Source organism: Aptenodytes forsteri, unplaced genomic scaffold (assembly GCF_000699145.1).
Source record: "Aptenodytes forsteri isolate BGI_AS27 unplaced genomic scaffold, ASM69914v1 Scaffold33, whole genome shotgun sequence".
Taxonomy (NCBI): domain Eukaryota; kingdom Metazoa; phylum Chordata; class Aves; order Sphenisciformes; family Spheniscidae; genus Aptenodytes; species Aptenodytes forsteri.
In genome coordinates this window covers 7,052,995-7,075,804 of record NW_008795037.1, presented here as the reverse complement: position 1 = coordinate 7,075,804, position 22,810 = coordinate 7,052,995, and the positions used below count along the sequence as shown (strand labels likewise).

Sequence of the window (22,810 nt, the reverse complement as noted above, 5' to 3'; positions counted from 1 at the left end):
CCGTGGCAGGGACCGCGCTCCCGGGGCCCGGAGCGCTGCTCCCAGCGGCGCGGTCCCTGAACGGGACGGCTCCTCGGCTGCCCGGTGGCCCGAAGCCGCGGAGGGAGGCTGCCCGCAGCCTCCACGCCGATGCTCTGTGAGCCTCTCTCAGCCGGCGATCTCTGCGGAGATCCCATCGCTCCGTCGGGGGTACCCTCACTTCAGAAAAACCAGGGAGTAACTCCAAGCGTAGCTGTTCTAGGGGATGGACAAGTTGGCAAGTTTAAGTCCCGGTCCAACTCCACACGGTAAGGTTATTAAACAATAAAGTGGTGAGCGTGCTGTGCCTTTACTTTTAGTTTCTATCATATTTCAGGATCGTGCTTACATGCAATCTGTTATCAGCCATAAGGATGTTTATTTTGCTCATTTGTGTAGTTGATTTTTTTATTTTATTGCTATAGGGGTTATAAGCCAGTGAAGTGATAAGGTAGGCAGAGCTCAGTCAAGATCAGCAGTCAATGTACTGTAACTGTGTCTAGTTTGGGGATGAAGAAGAAACTTTGTAATCACAAGCAGTTCAGTCTGTCATGGTATTGTCAGTCAGATAGAAATGGAGGGGAATTCTGTCCCCGTTACAAGGAAATACAAGGAGATACTTGAGAATACTAAATAAAGTTAAATAAAAATAAAGTAACGGCTGTCACATGCAGACTCTATTCATTCTGTTGTGCTATGAGGTCAGCCCATCATTCTCCTAAATAGTGTGAATCCCCTAATAAGGCTCTTACTTTACATTGTTGCAGTGACCAGGATTGCATAGTTCTGTTCTGCTTCTCCAGGTGATGTGACAGACCAGACATAAATGTTTCTCTTCCCTTATCTCTTAATGGCCTTTTATCTATCAGTTGCCGGTTAAATGTTTGGAATTTAAAAAAATACTAGTGTTGCAATTTTTCTCAAATGCTTCCTGAACCTTGGAACATAAAGGGAAGAGGCTTCCCCTCCGTGTGAAAAACACTTTCAACACTTTCCTTTACCTTCACGGTATTACACCTGTAATCCCAGCCCTTTCTCAGGTGCCCATGTTGCAGTAACACACGTTCTACCTCAAGAAAATTTGAAAGACTTTTTTCATGCTGATTTTTCCCTTTCAAGCACAGGGACTGCAAGTTTGCTTCCTGCAGTAGCTCTTGTCCTTACCAGGCCTTGGCATAGAGTTTGAATCTGATTCTCCTTGTGTAAAATGATGTACCGTAGCAGAATTTCAATTTGCCATATTTCTGATTGGGAAAAACACCATGCTTTTTTAAGTGGCCGTGGACCCTTTTTATCACATTAATATTTTAATTTGCACATTACTTTTTCCTTGCCATGGGGCTGGCATGTCATTTTGTTCTCTTTGCTCCCCTTACGCAAAGGGTGGTAGAGTTTGGTTGTCACCATTGCCTGTTCTATTGTCAGGTTAATACTAAGTGTTCCACATGTGCTCTGGTGCAAGCAAGGAAGAGACATAAGTGCTCGTGGAAAAATTACTAAATGAACAACTTTTTCCATATTATTTCTAATACTAATTGCCAAAAGCGTCTATCTTTTGTGATTTTCAGGCTATACATTTGCACAAATGTGAATCTAATTATTTTCTATATTGCCCTGCCTTACAGGTTGGCTTGCAGTCAGCTTTGCTAATTCTTCTAGGGAGTCAACTTTGCCATCAGAAATGGAGTACAGGACTCAGCTACCACATCCTGAGTGACCGAATCCTTTAATACAAAATGGAGAAGAAGCGGAGAAAGAAATGAGCCTGTTTATAAGGCTTTACCTCAAAAGACCATGAAATCTCTACTTATTTTGGACACAGCTTTAAGAATATCCAGTTGATCAGCACAGTGAAAGCAATGTTTACTGAAACAAAAATGAACTAGTTTATAAAGAAGAAAATTGTGATTTGAATATATGGAATTTTTGGAATGAAACCATTTTCTTCTATGACCATGAAGTTTGCAAACATCTGGTTTGTTCTCGTTGTTATTTTACTCTGTGGCAAAAAACACTTCGGTACCAGACTAGGGAATTCCTCTCATGAGGCTCACATATGTCCTGGATGTTCTCGCCTTACTTTGAAAGTGGAATTCACTTCAACAGTCGTGGAACATGGTAATAAAGAGTTAAGCAGCAAAAAAAAAAAAAATCCCTGTGAAGTTCAAGTGTATGTTACTGATTTGTGGTGTTTGTGCAATTGTAACATTCGGAGAGTTTCTGTAGAAGCATATCATCTGCTAAATTCTCTATATTCAAAAAGAGAAACAGATTTTTTCAAAGGTTCTTGGTTTAACTGGAGGCAAAATTGAAAGAACAAGAGAAGGAAGAGAGGGGGAAGTAAAGAGGATGTTAAAAGTGAAAATGGAGTGTGAAGGCTCAGGTGGGCAAGTGTGGTCACTTTGGTGCGTTTAGTAGCTGTTTGTTTCAACCTGGCCAGTGGTATGGTTGAGGCTCTTTTACAAAATTTAACCACAAGTGGGCCTTGGAGGGGTGAGAAAGGCAAGAAATCTCTGTGGGTTTGTTCAAGGAAAAGTTTGGAAGCAGTAATATGTGCATGGCAAAAGTTGCAAAGATAATTGTGAGGGGAGCAGGTGAAAGGCAAAGTGAGGCAGATATCACTGCTGATATGGCAAAGGGTAGCAGTAGGACGCTTTGACCCTGCGTCCACTTACTGCCTCAGGTACCCGTAAAGTTTCTGCAGTGAAGCTGTGTGTGTGCCTGGGTGCTTACAGGCAGGATGTCCATAGTGACGTTTCTGTGCGTAGTTAGCCAAAGACTTACTGTGGTGAACATGGCGGTGTGCGCTGGGGCTGAGGTCCACTCACAAATCACTAATCCAGCTCAAGGACTGGACTGTTTGGACCAGCTTCGTTCTCTGTGCGTCGTACTTGGTGTCAGTAGTTTGCACGAAAACTCAGTAACATAAAGAGGCTAGATGTCTTTAAATCATACATGTCAAGAAGCATATTGAATTGGCGTATCAAGCAGTTGTTTGTACTGCTGGATGTAACACTAAGTCTGTTACCTCTCCCCTGCTCCCCCCATCATTTCACCTTTCCATGATGTTTACAGTTCTACCTTCCTTTCAGAGGTTTTTATCATATTTCGCAGGTTTCCTGATGGGGGAAAAAAAAAAAAGGCATTGTGTAGTGCAGAAATAAATCACAGATTTCTAAAAGCAACAAAAAGGTGCCTCAAATTGTGATTATTTGTTCTGGAGAAAGAAAAAAAGAAATATTTGGACCTTTGTGATGTGAATGCGTGAGTAAGCTGCTTAAACATCAGTTCTGATAAGTTGTGCTCTTGTTCCAGAGTATATTGTGGCTTTTAATGGATACTTCACAGCTAAAGCTAGAAGTAAATTTATTTCAAGTGCACTAAAAAGTAGTGATATTGAGAACTGGAGGATTGTACCTCGCAACAACCCAGCCAGTGACTATCCTAGCGATTTTGAAGTTATTCAAATCAATGAGAAACAGAAAGATGGAGTACTGACACTGGAAGATCATCCAAACATCAAGCGTGTAACACCTCAGCGGAAGGTCTTCCGATCACTCAAATATTCGGAGTGTAAGTAATTTTCTGTGTGGTTGCATGAGATCTGCTTTGGAAGAGTCTTCTCAGCTTTATTTCAGACCACCAGCTTAGCATTACACAAATGAGTGCCCTACAGTTTTTCTTTAATTTACAGAAATCTATTCTTTTGCCTATAAAATTATCAGGGTCTTGTCATACCTTTGCTAAAGCGTGGCAATGATTCCATGTACAACGTAGAAACATTTATTTTGCAGCAGTCAGTTACCTGAGACTATAGACCACTATGTCCCTAGTAGATAAAACAGAAGCTTTTACTGATTTTGATGAGAGAAAATGGATACTCACTCATCTAAAACTTTTGGTATAACAACATGATGTGTATATTTGCATAAAAATCTAATCTTTTGTGGTTTTCCTCATACTGTTTTTTCTTCATCCTAATTCTACATAGCTGATCCAATGTTGCACTGCAATGAAACCAGATGGACTCAAAAATGGCAGTCATCTCGTCCCTTGAGAAGAGCAAGTCTTTCTTTAGGTTCTGGCTTCTGGCATGCAACAGGTCGACACTCAAGCAGGCGTTTGCTGAGGGCTATTCCTCGCCAAGTTGCTCAGACCTTGCAGGCAGACGTCCTCTGGCAGATGGGTTACACAGGTATGCTTTGGCTGTTGGCTTAGAACAATTACCTTCTTCGAAAAACAAGTGAAGTGTAAGAAGAGGCTAATTGACTCGTATGTGTTAATCTCTCATTGGGTGCCAGTTCCAGAAAGACTGAGAAATAATTTGTTTTGAGATGCATTGTATACTTACGGAGTGCTCTTCTGTGTGTGCGTACTGTACTTATGAGAAATTGGTCATGTTTATGATCTATGGCTGAATTTCTGAATTGGTATAGGAGTTTTGTTTAAGAGCTATAACTTACTGAGCTTGTAAATTGCATGCTACATTAAACAAAAGTTCTCTTTAACTTGATTTGCTATGAAGCTGAATCAGAAAAAGCGATGCTTTTCTGTTACAGGTGCTGGTGTAAGAGTAGCGGTGTTTGACACTGGTCTGAGTGAGAAACATCCACATTTCAAAAATGTAAAGGAGAGAACAAACTGGACTAACGAGAGAACCTTGGATGATGGTGAGTTACTGTGTGCAATTGTCCAACTATTCCTGACACTGGTGTGTTCTGTTTTCCATTGTAAAACTGCTGTTGCTGCTGTGGTGTTAACCTCTGTTGAAACTGTGTATCTTGAGATTTTAAGCATAATTTTGCAGTGTCCCGAGCACTTTGTACTCATACCAAATTTAACAAAGAGTATTAAGGTTCCAGGAGGGTGTTGTGTAAGTCTCCTTTGAATCGTATTTGGCATTTCATCATAGCATTTGAAAAATGTCAGGGCAAGAAGACATTATGCAGGCATAAATACATTGTCAAAGTAGGTGGAGGTGAGAGCAAACCCCACAGAGCTGTTTCTTTCTTATTCCTTTTTATGTATTCTGCTGTTTCACAGTGCATACATATTTCCATGCTTATGAGGGAGAGCGTTTTCCTTCTTTACTGCGCAGTCCTACACTAACCAGAGTTTTGGCACCTTCCTGTAAAGTTTTTCTAATCTATATCGTTTTCATCAACAAACGTTGTGCTGGCTCATGTCCATCAACATTCCAAATAACTTTTTATTTTCTGCAGTATGTGTTTCTTTTTCATATGTCAACCCTAACTTGCCCTGACCGTATGCTTTCACAGATTATTAACTTCATACAGTCTGGGTCAGTGAGTCAGTTGGCAATTTAATTCTCTTTGAGGTATGTGCATATCTTGATCAGTCTTGTGTGCACCTCTGTAGTTTTGTCATGTGTAGTATTTCTTTGCATTGCAGCACCTGCTTTTGGTAGCACTTTCTATTAGTTCTGTGCCCAGATGGTTGCTGGACGGGCAGATTTGGAGTACAGAAATATAATGCAGGCAGTCCAATAAAGCAAAAGCTAAATTATTTTTTGAGGAGAGGAAAAAATGTGTTTTCTTGTTTCACTGTTCAGCCTTAACAAAATACAGTTATTGCAGAGTCAGGATAAAAATCTTTTAAGAAGTTTACGTAAGAATACGTTGGCCTTGTGACTTGCATTTTCCAAAATAACGTTTTTCTCTCGTGATTGCTTTGTGGGCCTCTTGATTTCATTGGTAGCAATCGGGGGTGGGGTAGACTGGAGAGTCTATCACTCAAAGTTTCATCAGCTGGTTGTCTGGCTACACAGCGCTAGAAATTCTGACCCCACTGAACCCCGTAGCAAAATACTATTCAAAAAGACTAGGGCTGAACCCAGTGTTTGCGGTTTGTTGTAAAGTCTGTTAGATTGATGTGATTTTTGGTATAGGTGGTGTTTAACGGTAGAATCCTTGACAGTGAAATGGTTTGTCTTCTAACGTCTTATTTTGTTTCCTTCTCTCTGTGATAGGTTTAGGCCATGGGACTTTTGTAGCAGGTGTGATAGCCAGCATGAGAGAATGCCAGGGATTTGCTCCAAATGCAGAACTGCACATTTTTAGAGTGTTCACCAATAACCAGGTAGCTATTTTACATGTGTTTAAATTTTTGCCTTTCCAGATTAATGCTGTATTAATCCTTTCCTTTGGGAATATTGCAAGGACTTGTAAATGTTGACATGTTTTCTTTGATAAGTGAGAAGGATACATCTTTCTATTTATAAGAGACTTACTACAAGATGTCTTACGGTTTCCAAATCTGGTATATTTTTCAGAAATAATGTGTGGAAGTCTGATCTGTATAGTGGAAGCACTCACTCAAATGTACTGAGCACTAGAAATACTAGGAGACAATTGTCACTTTTGTGCTTTATTTTGGTGGTGTTTCTCCTCTCTGTCTGAAGTCTGTATTCTCATGGAATCGCTGGATTTTCCAATTATAGCTTTTTTCCCCCCTCTTTCTTACATAGGTCTCATATACATCTTGGTTTCTGGATGCCTTTAATTACGCAATTTTAAAGAAGATAGATGTATTGAATCTAAGTATTGGTGGGCCAGACTTCATGGATCATCCGTTTGTTGACAAAGTTAGTACGAGGAAATAAAGTGGTCGTGGTGTTTATATCCCTCACACGAATGCTGGACTTGCAGAGCCACTTGTTTGCCACAGCTGCTGACAGGTTCTGGTGCTGCTGCCATTTTCTGTGGAGTTTCATTTACACGAGAGAAATTTTGTACAGTGTACAGGCTTTTAGAAATATATTTAAGGAATGGATTAAAAAAACCCAAACACAACCCAAATATTCACAGAGCTATGGAAGCGTGCCCTTTTACAAAATGCTGTATGTACTGCTAGGAAATGTGACTCCCAAGCAGGCGACTAAGTGGTCCCTTAATAGAAGAGCTTAACTGAAAATCCACCCTTGGCTTTTTTTTAAATCTCTGCATGGTTAATTTATTTCATAGTAAAAATACGTATAGTGTGAATTTAGCAGCAAATTGTTTAAGAACAAATAGGTAAAAAGTACAGGTAGTTGATTCAGCTATGTGATAAGAGATTTGTTTCAGGATAAGATGGAATTAGGCTTTTGTGTTTGTAAATGTCATGGTCCCCTGAGTTGTTGATCTGTCCTTCAAAAGCACTAAGTGAATTAATTTACATTTTAAAAAAGGATAAAATCTTTCTTTGTAAAGGGTAATTAAGGGATTTGAGGCATAGAAATTCTTCCTTTTTTTAATGATAACCTACATTGAAATTTAGTTTGACAGCGACTTCACTACTCTCCCCAGAGTATTACTGGAGGAGTTTCAGAATAACTTGACTTTGGCATCTGGAGTGCTTTGTTACAGACAGGAGTTTTTCCTTAGTACATATTTAGGTTACATCAATCAGCAGTGTTGCTGTCAAGGCTGGGTTATTGGTCACATAATCTTAAGAAAGTTTGGAGCGTAATACTGAGTATACCAGTGAGATAGATGTATTTTATAAGTCTCAGTAAGAAAGAGGGTTGGACTAATTGTTCACTTACGTCAGGCCCCGTGGGGTGTACATTTGTTAGAAAAGTCTCTTTTTTTGGTGGCAGAGCCTTATTGTAAACGTTATTTTTTTGTAGGTATGGGAACTGACGGCTAACAACGTCATCATGGTCTCTGCTATTGGCAATGATGGCCCTTTGTATGGGTAAGTTTCAATGACCACTTCAAAGAAAAAGCAAATATTATGTTATTATATTTGGAAGTAGTTGTGCTTGGTCAGGAAGTTTTCCCTCCTCCTTTTTTCTGTAATCTGTTTATAGAAAGTGACTCAAGTTAAACTCTTTCCACTGTCTTTATCACTTGCTGTAGTAGTAGGGCAATTTGTGAATTACTTAGCTAAATATTTTTCATCGAAACAGTGGAAAGTCAGTAAAAGAAGAATGGCAGTACTTCCAGCTGACATTTCCCTGTTAGTGTGAGCAGACATCTTTGGGTACTGATTTGGGGCTTAAGGAATATAGAAGGGATCAAGCCAGAACGATTTATGGTATATTTCTAAAATAAATGCCTAAAAATAGATTTTGTTTTGTCTTCAAGATACATGGATTGGTAGTTACTGAGTTAGTTACTGAGTTACTAACTGCCTGAAAAGTTGCTCTCGCTTGTAAAGTATAACTATCAGGTAGGACCAAAATTTGTTTCTGTGGAGGTTAAAAAGAGTGTCTGACAAAAATCTGATGGCAGTGTGTCCGTTATCAGGATGAACTTATGACTGTGTCTTGTTTTTTGCGTTCTGTTTTGGTTTGGTTTTTGTCTTGCTATCTCCCAACTTGTTCTAGGACCCTCAATAACCCTGCTGACCAGATGGATGTGATTGGAGTAGGTGGCATTGACTTTGAAGATAATATAGCTCGCTTTTCATCTAGGGGAATGACCACTTGGGTAAGATACTTTGACTATGGCCAGCCACATTTGCAGCCAAAATACGGACCTTGGAAAGGGAGCCTTTTTTGAAGGGTGATCCCATGCAGATGGTATGTGTGGAGTTAACCAGTGATAAAAGATTTCATCAAAGATCAGAATAGTTAAAGATTGTCAGTCTAAGCAAGAAGCTTAATGTTCTTTGCAGGGTTTGTCATCTTTAATGTTGACCGCTATTGACATTCTTGATGTATTTGTAAAATGTCCAGTACCTTTTGATGTATGGTGAGGACTTGCCTGTGTGGTTAAATCTGCAAAAATGAAGGCCTGCTCTTGTCCTTCCCTTAGTTTAAAAATCCTAGGATTTCCAGATGCTACATGTAACATTGCACTTAGCTGCCTGTTGAACTGAGGTGATGGGTACTGCACACGTGATTTCAGATGAGATTGCATTGTGATCTTGATTAAGGGGACTATTACATGTTTCTCTTTGTGCTGTATCTCATTCATTAGCCAGGTAGCAGTGTGTTTATCGTTTTGTCAGTGGTTTCACACTTAGCATAGATACTAGAGTAATCGGCAGTAACGTTGATGTTGAAACACTGAGAACTTGTCGTAAACAGCTTGAGTCCTTCTTTAGGTGTCACTTGCTGTTCCATGATGCTGAACCTCAGCTCATTTAGTTGATGACTTTACTTCTGAATGACCTGCAATTAGTTTAAATGCCCAAATGAAGCAACCGGAGTTCGTTATGTATTAGGGCAATAATCCATCTGTTTTCTTTCACAGGAGCTGCCTGGAGGTTATGGTAGAGTGAAGCCTGATATTGTTACTTATGGTTCTGGAGTGAGAGGTTCTGGTATGAAAGGTGGATGCCGTTCTCTCTCTGGGACAAGCGTAGCATCTCCTGTTGTGGCAGGTGCTGTTACTTTGTTAGTAAGGTAAGTCTTAAATAAGAATCTCTAAAAAGATACTGATGCAGGAGGGTCATAAAAGCCCTTAAAGGAACCCACCAAATAAAAAAGAATTGTGTTTGGATGTGGGAAAACAAACTCGGAGGATAAAATCAGGGTTCTTCTGGCTGAGACATTACCTTGTCTGACTAGCTCTAAATTTCCTGGGAAAAACTTGAGAGCTGTTTGGAATAATAGTTACGTCTTTGAAAATATAACTAGGGAGAACAGTACTTCAAAGTAATCTTGTCACATTTTTTAATCATTTTGAATTGCTGAGCTTCTGTCAATTGTGTTGTAGAAGAGCAGCTGCTCAAAGTAGGCACCTGTATTAGATAATTATCTAAGTACTTGTAAATTTTACAGGATTTAGGGTTTTATGACTATTATCCAGTTGCGTAAGTCATCTCTTGCACACTGAAGAACTTGAAAGGAAGGTAGGAGTTGCAAGTCTGTACTTGGTGTTTGTCACTGCTACTAAATAAGGATGAAACAAACCTTTATTTGAAAACCACTTATGCCAAAAATTCAAAGTCGTGTTTCCTCCATAAAATGGTGCATTTTTCTTTGAACAACAAAGGTATTTTTCCCCCCCGGAAGAGTCATGTTGGAAAAGATACTAGCAAGTTTCCAGTTACAGAGGCTTTGATTTTCAGAATATTTTATTTAGCATATAAAAATACTATCCTGATTGTAATGACTGCTGGTCATGAAGCACATTGTAAGGAGAAAAATTTGTGTAATACTAGTTTTTTAAGATAAATGTGTCAGAAAGTTGCCACTCTTCTTCAGCTGTTCCAGTGAGAAATCAAGTAATAATAGACAAATATGAACTGTAGATGTTACTCACAGCAACCTGATTTTTTGATTGCATTTTCTTTAAATCAAATGACTGTTAAGTCAGAATGGTAAATAGGACTAGCTAGAAACTGTAATAAAGGCCACCTAGCGTGATCTATTGTTTCCTATTTCAGCACAGTTCAGAAGCGTGAAATGGTGAATCCAGCAAGTATGAAGCAGGCACTTATTGCGTCAGCACGTAGACTTCCTGGAGTCAACATGTTTGAACAAGGACATGGCAAGTTGGATCTTCTGAGAGCTTATCAGATCCTCAACAGCTATAAACCACAGGCCAGGTTAATTTTAATCCTTAATATAATCTGCTGTATTTCTTTTAAGAGAGCAGGTGATGCATGTGTAACTCAGTTGAGCAACCTGTGCTTATGCAACAAAGAGAACTTGCACAGATCTTTTGTAATCCTGAAGCATGAATTTTGACAAGAGAATGGATGAAAAGTCAATGTATTTTCTGCCTAAGTTATAGCAATGTAGAGAATGAAGTGTCTATGAGAGCTAAATTTACTTTCTCTTCTAGCCTCAGATGTTATGAATAATGTAACCTAGAACACAATGGAAAATACTTAAGTTTTAACTTTCCAGAATAAGAACATTCTCACTGTACTGAAAAGCTTCTTTTGTTTTGTGAAAATTTTTTCACAAAACTTAAAAAAAAAAAAATTGGGGGGGGAAGGAAGAAGATTTTAGGGCAGATTTGGGAAGCGAGGGGAGAGCTTTGTAGAGTAACTATGACTGGCATGTTTTATCTGTAATTTTTTATAGTTACGTATAGTGGCATGTTCTTCTGCTGTTTATTGATTTATTTTTTTTTTTAAATTTTACGTCCTCTGTCCTGTAGTTTGAGTCCAAGCTATATTGACTTGACGGAATGTCCCTACATGTGGCCCTATTGCTCTCAGCCCATATATTATGGAGGGATGCCAACCATTGTTAACGTTACTATCCTTAATGGTATGGGAGTCACTGGGAGAATTGTAGACAAGGTAAGACTTAATGTTGTTCCAAGTCCTGACTCTTAATGTTGCTAACAGCTGCCCAGAAAAGACTATGAATTTCGTAGAACAAATCAAATTTCTTACTGCTGAGAGCAAGAAATGCAAAATGTTTGATTTTAAAGGATGCACCCAGATTAATAATATTTGTCAACATGAGCTGTCTACAAGTTTTCAAGCAATGCATTGGTTTCAGGGGCCTGTAGCATTTTATCTTTGTAAAACCAGTTTGGATTGACAGGTACTTAGAGATTTCTTTGTATTCTCTGATAGCATTTAAAATCTTCTGGATAGACTTTCCTCATCTTTTTTGTTTTTTTGGTGTGGAGCATAAGCAATCTTAGTAAAGGATCCTGACATTACAAATCATGCCTCTTCCATGGGTCAAAACGACCTGCATGTATTGACTTACCAAGGTCTGGTGCAAAACCTGTTCTCATACTTCAGTGATGCTGAACATGTTGGTTGACTAGGGAGGTTTTTAATTTTTTTTTTCATTAAGCTTGAAGTAAGTTTAAATGTAGAACAGATTTGGGAATTGTTACAAGTTAAATAAGGCACCTATCCCAAAACTAGCCAATGTAAATGAGCTTAATTTCAACATTTTAGTGTGAATCCTGAGATGTGTTTTAGATTTAAGCTTACATTAAAGGGTATTGAAGCTCTTACCCAACACCATTAGCTTATGGTAATACTCAGATGCAGCAGATATAATTTGCCTGTGTCTGTTACAGCGATAGCTCTCTTGGTTACTGAAAGGAAATTTTGTGTTCTTCCCAATAAATTCTTGCACAGGATCCCAAAACATTAAAACAGGTGCACTTAGGCAGCACACTGATCAGATAGCTTCTTAGAGAGTCCTGCCTCTGAAAAGCCTATAGTTGGATCATTAAGGCTGTCACGATTAGGTTGATTCACTGACACAACACCAACCTTTTGGGCTTTGTGGACAGAATTTAATTTGACGTAATCTTCAGACAAGCTAAAATTTGTTATTTCTGCGTGCAGAGGAAGAGGGCTATGTGTGCAAAAATTAGTGACTGCAAATACCGTTTTACCAATGTTCTGTATTCTTCATTTCACAGCCAGACTGGCAACCCTATCTCCCCCAAAATGGGGATAATATCGAAGTGGCTTTCTCCTATTCCCCTGTGTTGTGGCCTTGGTCCGGATACTTAGCAATTTCTATCTCTGTAGCAAAGAAAGCAGCATCTTGGGAGGGCATTGCTCAAGGTCATGTTATGATCACAGTATCATCCCCTGCAGAAAATGAAGTAAGTTCTGTGCATTTTGTTTTTTCTGTGTTAATAATTATTAAAACTGCTTCCCAACATGCAAATACCTTCTTTTTAAGGGGTTGCTCTGGTCCTGTCATTTGAAGCATAAATTAGATTGGGGTCAGAAAATTGAAGAGTACAAATAATAATCTTTATAGTTGAGAGCAGGATTAACCTGCGAATTGAATATGCTTTAGAATCAGAAAACCTCTCTTTGAGACCAACTTCATAATTTCATTTCTTTACTGTGAATTCAAGTAATGCGTTTTGAAAAAGACAGTACTTAAACATATTTCTTCTAGAACCATGCTTAATTGTTCCTGAGAAGTTTTTAAGGTTTTGAACGATTGAACCAAATCACAGTTGTAACATATTCCAATTATTTTACATTCTGAGCATAAATATAAACTGTTGAATGCAGAAAAAATACTATGGTGATTTAAGGCAAAAGTCATCTCTGTCTCCAGAGCTGGTACTGGTGACTAGAAGTAGATTTGATACCTCCATTTTTTTGGTCTTTTACAATCCACAGTTAACTGGTGAATGTTCCTGTGGGGGAAAAAGGATTTCACTGTAGTTTGTTCTGTCCTTCAGTCTAAGAATGGTGCAGAGCAGACTTCAACGGTGAAGCTTCCAATAAAAGTGAAGATTATTCCTACTCCACCTCGTAGTAAGAGAGTCCTTTGGGATCAATATCATAATCTCCGTTATCCACCAGGATACTTCCCCAGGGATAATTTGAGGATGAAGAATGATCCATTAGATTGGTATTTATCTCAGGTTCTATTAAATCAGTATTTCTTGATTGTGTGTTAATGATACGGGATAACTTTACTGAATGCCAGAGAGCTCTGGCCTTTTTCAATGTGGCATGGAACTATCTTTTCTAGGAAATCCATGAAAAGCACTTGGACTCTGCATGCTTTTGGTGCAGGATTTTTTTTGTGCTCTATGGTTTTATTCACATGAAATGAAAAGCTTTTACAATGCACATTTAAGACATTGAGATTTCTGTTTGGGTTTCAAAGCGCAGCATTTTTCTTTTCTGCCCTAATTTCTCCCAGGAAGTTGAGAGGTGCCCTTTATTAGCTGCTTGAGTATTCGCTTATCAAAAAAAAAAGAGAAATTTGAAAGACTGAATTCTAAAGAAGAGACCCCTTGTCTGTTGAGGGAGTGTCTTTGAAGCAGGGAGAGGCTCGGCTGACCTGTTGTCTTTCATAGATGGAGAGAGAAACCATCCATAGAAGAATCGCGCGACAATGTATAAGTGAGGATTAATTGGGTCAGTGACGAAGACGTAGGCTTTTGGAAAGCTACTTGGAGCATGCAGATATGGCAAATGGACAGGAACTCTCTGCTGAGTTTCAGCAATTATTTACAGGTGGTCCTGTGTGCTTCTTCCAGTTAGTAGTTAAAACTGCTCTTACTGGCTCTTTTGCGAGGAGGAGGTCCTGTGAAGATCATCTGGTTTTAATGCAGCAGCATTTCTCTGTGGTGAGATGCAAACGTGTAGAATTGTGCTTTGTAAGGAACATGCTCAATCTCCAGCTTTGACTCTATAACTAACTCTTCCCTGTAGCACTCGGAACCAGTGTAATTTGTGAAGAATTTTGCAAAGAGGAGATGGTGCTTGGAAAACTACAGGTTATCATTTGAAAAAAATGGACCTTTTAGAAAGGAAACTAGGAAGTAATCTATAATTAGATTAAAATCAGATTTCTGCATGCCAGATTTAAATGTCTTCAACACTTTTCTCTTTTCCTAAGGAATGGTGACCATATCCACACAAACTTCAGGGACATGTACCAGCACCTAAGGAGCATGGGGTACTTTGTTGAGGTTCTTGGTTCCCCATTTACATGTTTTGATGCAAGTCAGTATGGTAAGCATGAGTTAATTGCCTTGTTCTCTGTACTGTTAACTTCTTCCTAAAATGGCCTGTTTTTTGGAAGACCAAAAATGTGGGGGCGCAAAGAAAAATTCTCATGGTAGTAGAAAAATATTATAACAGTGGGTGTATTTATTATTTATATGCTGATATTTGGTTGTGTAAAGTGTCCCTGCAGAAGCTTGCTTGGGAATCTAGTACAATTAGTGCAGTTTTCTATCCTTATGAAAAAATGAGAGGGAAGGCCCACCTCTGAGTGGGTTAAAAGTCCCTCTGTATTCAGTCCCACAAAGGCAGACCTGTATTTGTCAAAAGATTTTTTGGCACAGTCAAAATGAAGCATGATGTGAGTAGCAGACTGAAATCAAAAGTGTCCATTCTGTTGTTTTGGGTTTTTTTTCCGCGGCAGTGGCATTTTAAAACTGATCTTTGTGGATAGATAAGAGAGTGGGGAAAGTATTCTATTCAACCATATGCGATAGCAAAGCAGTGTGTGGCTTGTTTTCTTCTGTGTTCATCAGGAAGGAGATTTGATAGATTTGCCAGGCAGGGGACAAACCAAGCAGTCCGTGCTCTTTTCTGCTCCAGTGTGCCCCTCTATTTAACCATGACATGCTCCAACAAGAGCCTCTTCTCTTTTGGGCTGTGATGTTCTTCAGTAGACTGGAAACTGAGGGTGCATTCTCCTGACAATTTTCTAGTTCTGGAAATGTTATCAGTAGTAATCTTTTGTTTATCTTGATTCTTCAATAAATATCTCACCATTGCTTTTTGAGTTCAGTGAATGTGCAACTGGATACAGAAATGGTAGCCCTTAAAAAAGTAACAAAATAGTTTCTCTTCTGAGACTGCTGGTTTTATAGTTGATAGGGAGCAGCATTAGGCGACTTCTCTCTCCTCTGATTCACCATTACATTGTACCTCATTTGATTAGTAGTTTTTTAGGCTTCCAGAATTTCCTCAGTGGGAAGAAGTGAGGGGCGAAAAATGCAGTGATCTGTGGTCCATCTACCACTTCTTCCTAGCTTGTATTGTCTGCAAACTTGATGAGGGTGCACTGTCCCGTCGTCCATGTCATTGACATGGTTTCTACAGGATCTTTATCAGAAGGCTTTCCAAACACAGACTGCCTGCACTTTTAGAATTGGGCTGGTTGCAAGGGACTGTGAGATGTGGGGCGGGCACAAGTGCTTGATCAGATTGCTCAGGGTATCGTCCTGTTGAGATTTGCGTTGTCTCTGAGGGTGGAAATTCCACCACCTCTCTGGGCAGTCAGAAAGTGAAGAAGCAAAATGACTTGATATTTAGAAGCAATCTAAAAGCATAAACATATTTTCAGGGAATAAAAGTATATTTTTTCTAGTTGTGTTTTTCAGTGATGCAAAGAAGGTTGTGCTTGCTTGTTCGCAGGAGTGGGAGAGGGTTATATGAAAGTGGCAATGGCACTTTTAGTCAGGTCTGCTAAAATGCAGCTGTAGTTTTCAAGGTCTGAATCAAACCAAGTTTCAGAATAATTGTTGTCTACCTGACTGCAAATCTGCAGTAGTGAGCAGAGTACCTTTTAGAATTGGAGCAGTGAAAAACCTTCTGACTAGGGTGCCTCTACAGTAGCACTTTAGTTTGGATCAGTGGTGAATCTCCTGATTGTCCTCTTCTGCCACAGTTTGGCTCGGTTTATGGAGCATTTTGGGACCAAACTGCAAAATATACACCTGACATATGCAGGCATTCAGTTCATGAGACCACACAAGCACGAGTTGTAAGTAACATCCTTAAAAAGCATACTGTGCTGCCAGATTGATTTTTGATACATTTGTAAACTGAATTGTCTTAATGTTTCCCATCCTTAAACATGACTTCTTCAGGTGAGCTGCCAGAGCAGGGCACATGGACTGGATATTGTGCAAAATATGTGCTTGTGTTGACTTTTGCCTGGGTTGCATGAATAGCAATAACATTACAGTGAACAGCCTGGTGAACTTTTGTTTTTGCTTTTACATGCAGGGACTTTACTGATGGTGGACAGTGAGGAAGAGTATTTTCCTGAAGAGATCACCAAGCTGAGGAGGGATGTCGATAACGGACTTTCACTTATAGTGTTTAGTGACTGGTACAACACATCTGTTATGAGAAAAGTCAAGTTTTATGATGAAAACACAAGGTACTGATTTGTGTCAGTTCTTTGGGAAATAAAATGCCACAGAATTGACATTTTATGCGCATATTACCCTAAAAATCCCAAATGTGATACGCTGTACTTAGTGCTTGCGTGCTACCTGTAAGAAGGGACTACCTGAAGAGCAAAATTGACGTTAAGCTGCAGCTTAAGGAGAAGAGCTACCTATTTTATCATGATTGCAAAGGCCCCCTTGGTAATGTAATCTTCTTTTAAAGCCCAGAAAAACATTTACAATGAAAAGAAGTAAGAAAGTGGAGACTGACAAACAAAGAAGAACGGATAAGTTTTCACTTTTGGGGAGCAGAATAGAAAGAAGAAAGTGGAGACTGACAAACAAAGAAGAATGGATAAGTTTTCACTTTTTCTTTCTATTCTGCTCCCCAAATGTGGGTTGCAAACAGAATCGCCAGGTTGTGCACCCATTATTGAAATCATTCCAGTGTATCGTATAAAGAGAAAATACACTAGTATCGCCACTGGTGATAAAGACCCTCATAATTATTGTAGTTGTCAGCCTGTTTTGTGCTACTGTTAAGCTAGAAAGATCTGTTCTGCAGTTTGTGAGCAAGTAACATTTTGCTTCATTAGAAAAATGAGAAGCAAATTACATGACCATCGTTTTTGCCTCATCTTAGCCAAACAAAGAGCATAAGACTGAATTTCTTTCTAGTAAATTGAAGTTTTCCATGGAACCGAAATGCACTGAGAACATTACATGTTTTGTGCTACTGTTAAGCTAGAAAGATCTGTTCTGCAGTTTGTGAGCAAGTAACATTTTGCTTCATTAGAAAAATGAGAAGCAAATTACATGACCATCGTTTTTGCCTCATCTTAGCCAAACAAAGAGCATAAGACTGAATTTCTTTCTAGTAAACTGAAGTTTTCCATGGAACTGAAATGCACTGAGAACATTACATTAGTATTATTTAACTTTTGCTCAGAAGTGTTGGTGTCAAAGACAGCTGCTCGCATGCCCCTGGAGTTAAATAAGGCTTTGAGATGTATTTCGTTATTTAAGTGACTTTGGAAAAAGTCTGCACGTGGGAAGACACCTGACTTTTCATTATACAAACTCTAGGAGTATATTCTGTAGACTAATAAACTGTGTTACGCTGTAATTTTTACAGACAGTGGTGGATGCCTGATACTGGAGGTGCTAATATACCAGCTCTCAATGATCTGCTTTCTGTCTGGAATATGGCCTTTAGCGATGGGCTGTATGAAGGCGATTTTACCATGGCAAATCATGAAAGTGAGTACTGGAGTCCATTGCCTACGCAGGCTACAGTGTGTTGTTTGGAAGATAGTTTTCTGTGAGAATGAGATTGAGCAGGAGTCAAGGGAACCACTCAAATTCAGTGAAGAGAGTCTCATAAGCATGCTTAAATGATGACTTCCTTCGTAGACTGTATATGAACAATTTTCAGACCAGATAATGAACGTCCTCAGTTTAGGCTTGCATTCCAGGTGCTGATACTTTTGAAGAGTATTGTTGGGGTGTGTCTATATTTGTCTGGGCTATAAATATTAGTTGCTAAGATGAAGCCTTTGGTTATATTTTTGCAGTTACGTAGAAATTTGAAGTTTTGGAGGAAGAAAATGGATAGGGACTTTTTCCTTGGAATACGCCAATTTAGACAGGCATCACAACATCCTGAGTTGTTTTGTAAATTCCTGTTCTTGTAACCTTTTGAATTGTTCCCCCTGAAATGAATATGTTTGGTTTCAAGTTCAAACTTTGTGGTTAGGCCACAGGTCTGTGACCTTACTGTTTTCAGACTTTCTAGGTTTAGCCAGTCTTTCTTTTTATCTGACCAAGTCACCTGATGTTTTCATGCTTTGTTTCCAAATCTGTCTTCTGAATGGTTCATTTGGAAAATGTATGTGAAAAGAGAAGGCAGCATTGATTGAAGGAGACAGGTTCTCTGTAGTATAAATAATGACTGTTAGTGTGAAATACTACATTTCTCATGGCATTTGATTAAGTTTTTCAGTTTAAAAAAAGATGTCAGTCTCCTAAATGGCAAGATTTGAAAGCAGTATGTAAAGATGAACCTGCAAAAGCCGTGCTTAGAAATGCCTTCTCTGTGAATGCACATATTGGTCAAAATACACAAATTCAGAGCAGTGTTCCTGAGAATATTTTCTTCTGTGCTTGTTTTAACAGCTTGCTGAAATACAGTGGAAAGGGAGGGAGTGTCATTTTTGGTCTTTAAACTGCAATTTTGTGATGTCTTTCAGTGAATTACGCATCAGGATGCAGTATTGCAAAGTTTCCAGAAGATGGCATTGTCATTGCACAGACTTTTAAGGATCAAGGTATGCGCTTCCTTGTCTTTTTTCTGTGTTTTAAGTAGAACTTTGGAGTCGGTGTACAGCAAAGTTACAAAGTCTAAAGGTGTAAAAACAATGGAATGAAAAACACATCAACAGGGTAGGTATTTTTTCATTTTGCCTAGAACATGTAGTTGGATGCCTAACAGGCAGCTGCAATATGACTCTGTACGCAATTTTTATATAGTACAGCAATATCCAAGTGTATATATACAGTCTTTTATTATGTTTGCTGTATGTAAACATATCTGCGGGGGCGGGGGGGGGAGAGAAAGAGAGAGTGAGTGTCAATTTGACAAGTAGCCTGCTAGATCTGCTTTCTCTGAATCCTTCTCATTGCAACCATGAAGCAAGAGAGCTCCGTGTTTTGCTTCTACTATCTAAAGGCAGCGTCTAAAGTAAAGGAGACTAAATACTCAATTTGAAGTTTGTCTTACGTTGTTTTTTGAAATGAGTGTTAGAGGTGAGAAACCTTTAACCTAAAACCAGCTTTCTACAGACCTCGTTTTATTTCCTTCATGAACTGGAGTGTTTTCCCTCCTGCTGCTTATTAGAGCTTTCAATTCACAGGAGATAAAGTGGTTGGATGGATTTGTAAGGTACAGATGGCAGGTTTATAGCCAGGTGTCATCTGGGTTTTGGTGCATGTACCCATTTATACTGGGAAGGTTCCTGTGATTTTTCATCTTTACTGTTCATCGATATATTGTAAATATCTTACAAACGTGTCTTTTAGGTTGCCGGTTTATTACTCGGATACTTGCAGTGCTTTTGGAGGCAGGTTTTTAAATGATACTCCTTCAAAAATTGCTCTTTACAATATTGGTACAAGTGTTTCAGAAAAGGCTGAGAAGCAGATCTGTGAACCGTGGCAGGGCTGCATGTAATGAAAACTGGCTCTACCTGCCAGTTCAAAGAGCAGCTGGGGTGAGGAGGGAGTAAAATTTGCCAAAGGCTAAAGCGGAGGGGGATGGTGGGAAAACTCAGTGAGTTCCTTCTGTGAACCGTGGCAGGGCTGCATGTAATGAAAACTGGCTCTACCTGCCAGTTCAAAGAGCAGCTGGGGTGAGGAGGGAGTAAAATTTGCCAAAGGCTAAAGCGGAGGGGGATGGTGGGAAAACTCACGTGAGTTCCTTTTTTTTTTTTCTTTTTTCCTTTTGGCTTAGGTATCCTTACTAAACAATAATTTTCTTTGTTCCTGAATTGAAAGCTGAACAGGCAAAGTGCAAGGGTAACTAGTTAACTGCAGAGTTGCAGGGAGATGCAAGCCCAGCAGTCTTCAAAATGGGCTGAACGGCTGCTTTAAATGAGTTAAATCAAAGCCTTTGTCTTGCAGCTGCTGCTTACAGAGAGACAGATGTTGTATTTCATGGAATGTCTCTGTTCTCTTTTGTTAGTTCCATAGTCAACTTTCTTGTAGCAATAGGTAGGCATGGCAGCAAAGTAAGCTGGCGAAGAACAGTGTGCATTGTGATGGCTGATTTTTAAGTTACTGTGTCCTGTAAAATTCTGCAGAAGGACTAAAACAACGTAAAGCTATTTGTAAGGCAGATCTTTCTGATTTTGAACCTGTTGCTGAAAATATTAGGATTTTTCGTTCGAGAACGTTAAAGATAATCCAGGTTGTGAGGTCTTTTTCTGCTTCTCTGCCAGAGAAAGAAAAACACTGGTATCAGCAGAAAACTTCACAATCAGGGTCTTGGAGCAGTTTCATTGTTATCATAACATCATGGGTTTTTTTAAAATATTTTGCATAAATGTGTGACATGAAGAGTGGCATAGCTGCATTTGTAAGTTTGCAATGTAGGCTTTGTTGACTTACAGGTAAATGGACGTTGATGCTTTGCAGGCTATGAAATTTATTTGTGCTTTGCTTTAGGTCTTGAAGTTTTAAAACAGGAGACTGCTGTAATTGAAAATGTCCCTATTTTGGGACTTTACCAAGTTCCTTCCGAAGGTGGTGGCAGAATTGTTTTGTACGGTGACTCTAATTGCTTGGATGACAGCCATCGACAGAAAGGTGTGTAAGCTTTGACATGCAGGAAGAGTTACTGTCTTGAGCTGACAACTGTCCTATGGGGTTTTTACAGCTCCCATCAGAAGTAGGTGTTTTCTAGGGAATCTCTAAATATTCCTAACTGGGGATTAATCTAAATTCTGCAGAGCTGTACTGAAAACGCTGTAAGGTGCAGTTACAACAAAAGAGTGCTCCACATTAAATAGCCCTCTGATAGATGGGAGCATTCACACACACACACACACACACCCATAGGCCCCTTGCCTGTTTTTCCATCCCATAAGCTTTGGGGGCTGGTTTTGGGGTGGGTTTTTTGCCGGGGGGTGCGGGGGTTTTTTGCTTCTTTGGGGTGTTTTTGTTTCCAGAAAGCACTAACAGTTACACATGCTTGATTTGAAGTTGTGAAGAGGCCATTAGAGGATCCCTTCACTTTTTCTTCAGTTGCATTTTCAGAATGTTTGTGTAGTGCAATGGATTTTATCTTTTGAGTTTGCTCATTGGCGTGCCTTGTTCCCTTTGCAATGTTTCCTGTGAGGATTTATGGTAATGTTCAACATCTCAGTTGTGCATTACTATTTTCACGTTGTTATACTTTGACACAAACCAGCTGGTTGTAAATATGTCAGAAAGTAGGAATTTCTGTTTGGGTTTTCAAAGCATTTGCAACTCCAGGTAGCAAGTGTGCGAGTTGTGTGTGCGTGCAGTTTCTGTGACTCCCAGAGAAGCCATTCTCTCTTCCTTACACACTGTGGTTGGTCCTTATAAAACCTTTTTCGAGCAGTCTGTCTGATCTGACTTCTACAATTAAGAGATCGATTGGGTTTCTCCTGACATGTAAAGCGCAGGCTGGTAGATCTGTGGCTTGAGAGGCCAAAGATAATTCAGTATGTGACGTCTTTTTCTGCATTCCCACTGAATGCGATGTTCAACCTGAATTTTCCTTTTGTGACAAAAAGTACATTTGTAATTTTTTAAGCTTTTGTCACCGACATTTTAAAAACATTTGGTTATTTAATCCATCCCTTGCCTAATTTGTTTAAGTTTAAAGGAACTTACTGCCTAAGGGAGCTCTCTGTCTTTAGCTCATTTCTCTCTTTCCCAAACATTTTCTTTTTCTTTGGAAGTTCTCCAGTTTCTCCTTATCTGTCTTTGAGTGGCTTCCAGTGAGTTGCTGTAACACCAGCATGTCGGTGCCTTATGTGCTTGCTGTAGGTTATTGAAAGCATGTAGCATAAGAGAAGAGACGTAGCTTTAAATTAAGTAATAGAAAACAATGCTTTGTGACCTCCCTAATGCTGTTAAATTCAGTGTGACCTGTGAAGCAAGAAAAAGTGAAAGCCTCTAAAGAAATCCTTTAAAATTAGCTTTTAAGTTATGAACCAGGAGCTATGTCTCCTGCAGAGACATCGGTGGCTTTAACTGAGGTAAATTCCTAACATTTGTGAATATAAATCCTTAACATCTGATTGACCTCTTTAAAAATCAAAGGTGAGGGTTTAAGGGACACCAGGATTATGAAGATTAATTCCCATTCCCAGCCAACTGTTCCTGGGGAGAGAAGTTCTGGGAAAAGTTGTTTGCTGTGTGGTGGAAATAGCTGACAAGACATTGTCCTACTCCTGCAGATGGAAGTTTTAGAGAATTGTGATGCTAACTAGCTGGACTGCTTCTTCGTTAGGGGTAGCCCTGGATTAAGGCGTCTGGTAGATCTGTGGCTTGAGAGGCCAAAGATAATTCAGTATGTGACGTCTTTTTCTGCATTCCTGCGATGTGCGATGTTCAACCTGAATTTTCCTTTTGTGACAAAAAGTACATTTATAAAGCTTTTGTCACCGACATTTTAAAAACATTTGGTTATTTAATCCATCCCTGCCTAATTT

General features: G+C 39.3%; 1 protein-coding gene across 1 annotated transcript in view; it reads left to right on the top strand.

Annotated features, from left to right (window-relative positions):
• The first annotated feature begins 1,485 nt into the window (after window positions 1-1,485).
• Window positions 1,486-22,810, top strand: part of MBTPS1 (membrane bound transcription factor peptidase, site 1) — a 26,585-nt gene continuing 5,260 nt past the window's right edge. Inside the window, exons 1-18 of the mRNA XM_009276748.2 lie at window positions 1,486-2,136; window positions 3,334-3,591; window positions 4,010-4,213; window positions 4,578-4,688; window positions 6,008-6,117; window positions 6,506-6,622; window positions 7,649-7,716; window positions 8,351-8,453; window positions 9,222-9,373; window positions 10,360-10,521; window positions 11,082-11,226; window positions 12,321-12,509; window positions 13,107-13,279; window positions 14,279-14,394; window positions 16,405-16,561; window positions 17,707-17,831; window positions 18,821-18,898; window positions 20,793-20,933. Of these exons, the coding sequence (XP_009275023.1) occupies window positions 1,950-2,136; window positions 3,334-3,591; window positions 4,010-4,213; window positions 4,578-4,688; window positions 6,008-6,117; window positions 6,506-6,622; window positions 7,649-7,716; window positions 8,351-8,453; window positions 9,222-9,373; window positions 10,360-10,521; window positions 11,082-11,226; window positions 12,321-12,509; window positions 13,107-13,279; window positions 14,279-14,394; window positions 16,405-16,561; window positions 17,707-17,831; window positions 18,821-18,898; window positions 20,793-20,933 (2,596 nt within the window). The 5' untranslated portion in view covers window positions 1,486-1,949. The remainder of the gene's footprint in view (window positions 2,137-3,333; window positions 3,592-4,009; window positions 4,214-4,577; window positions 4,689-6,007; window positions 6,118-6,505; window positions 6,623-7,648; window positions 7,717-8,350; window positions 8,454-9,221; window positions 9,374-10,359; window positions 10,522-11,081; window positions 11,227-12,320; window positions 12,510-13,106; window positions 13,280-14,278; window positions 14,395-16,404; window positions 16,562-17,706; window positions 17,832-18,820; window positions 18,899-20,792; window positions 20,934-22,810) is intronic.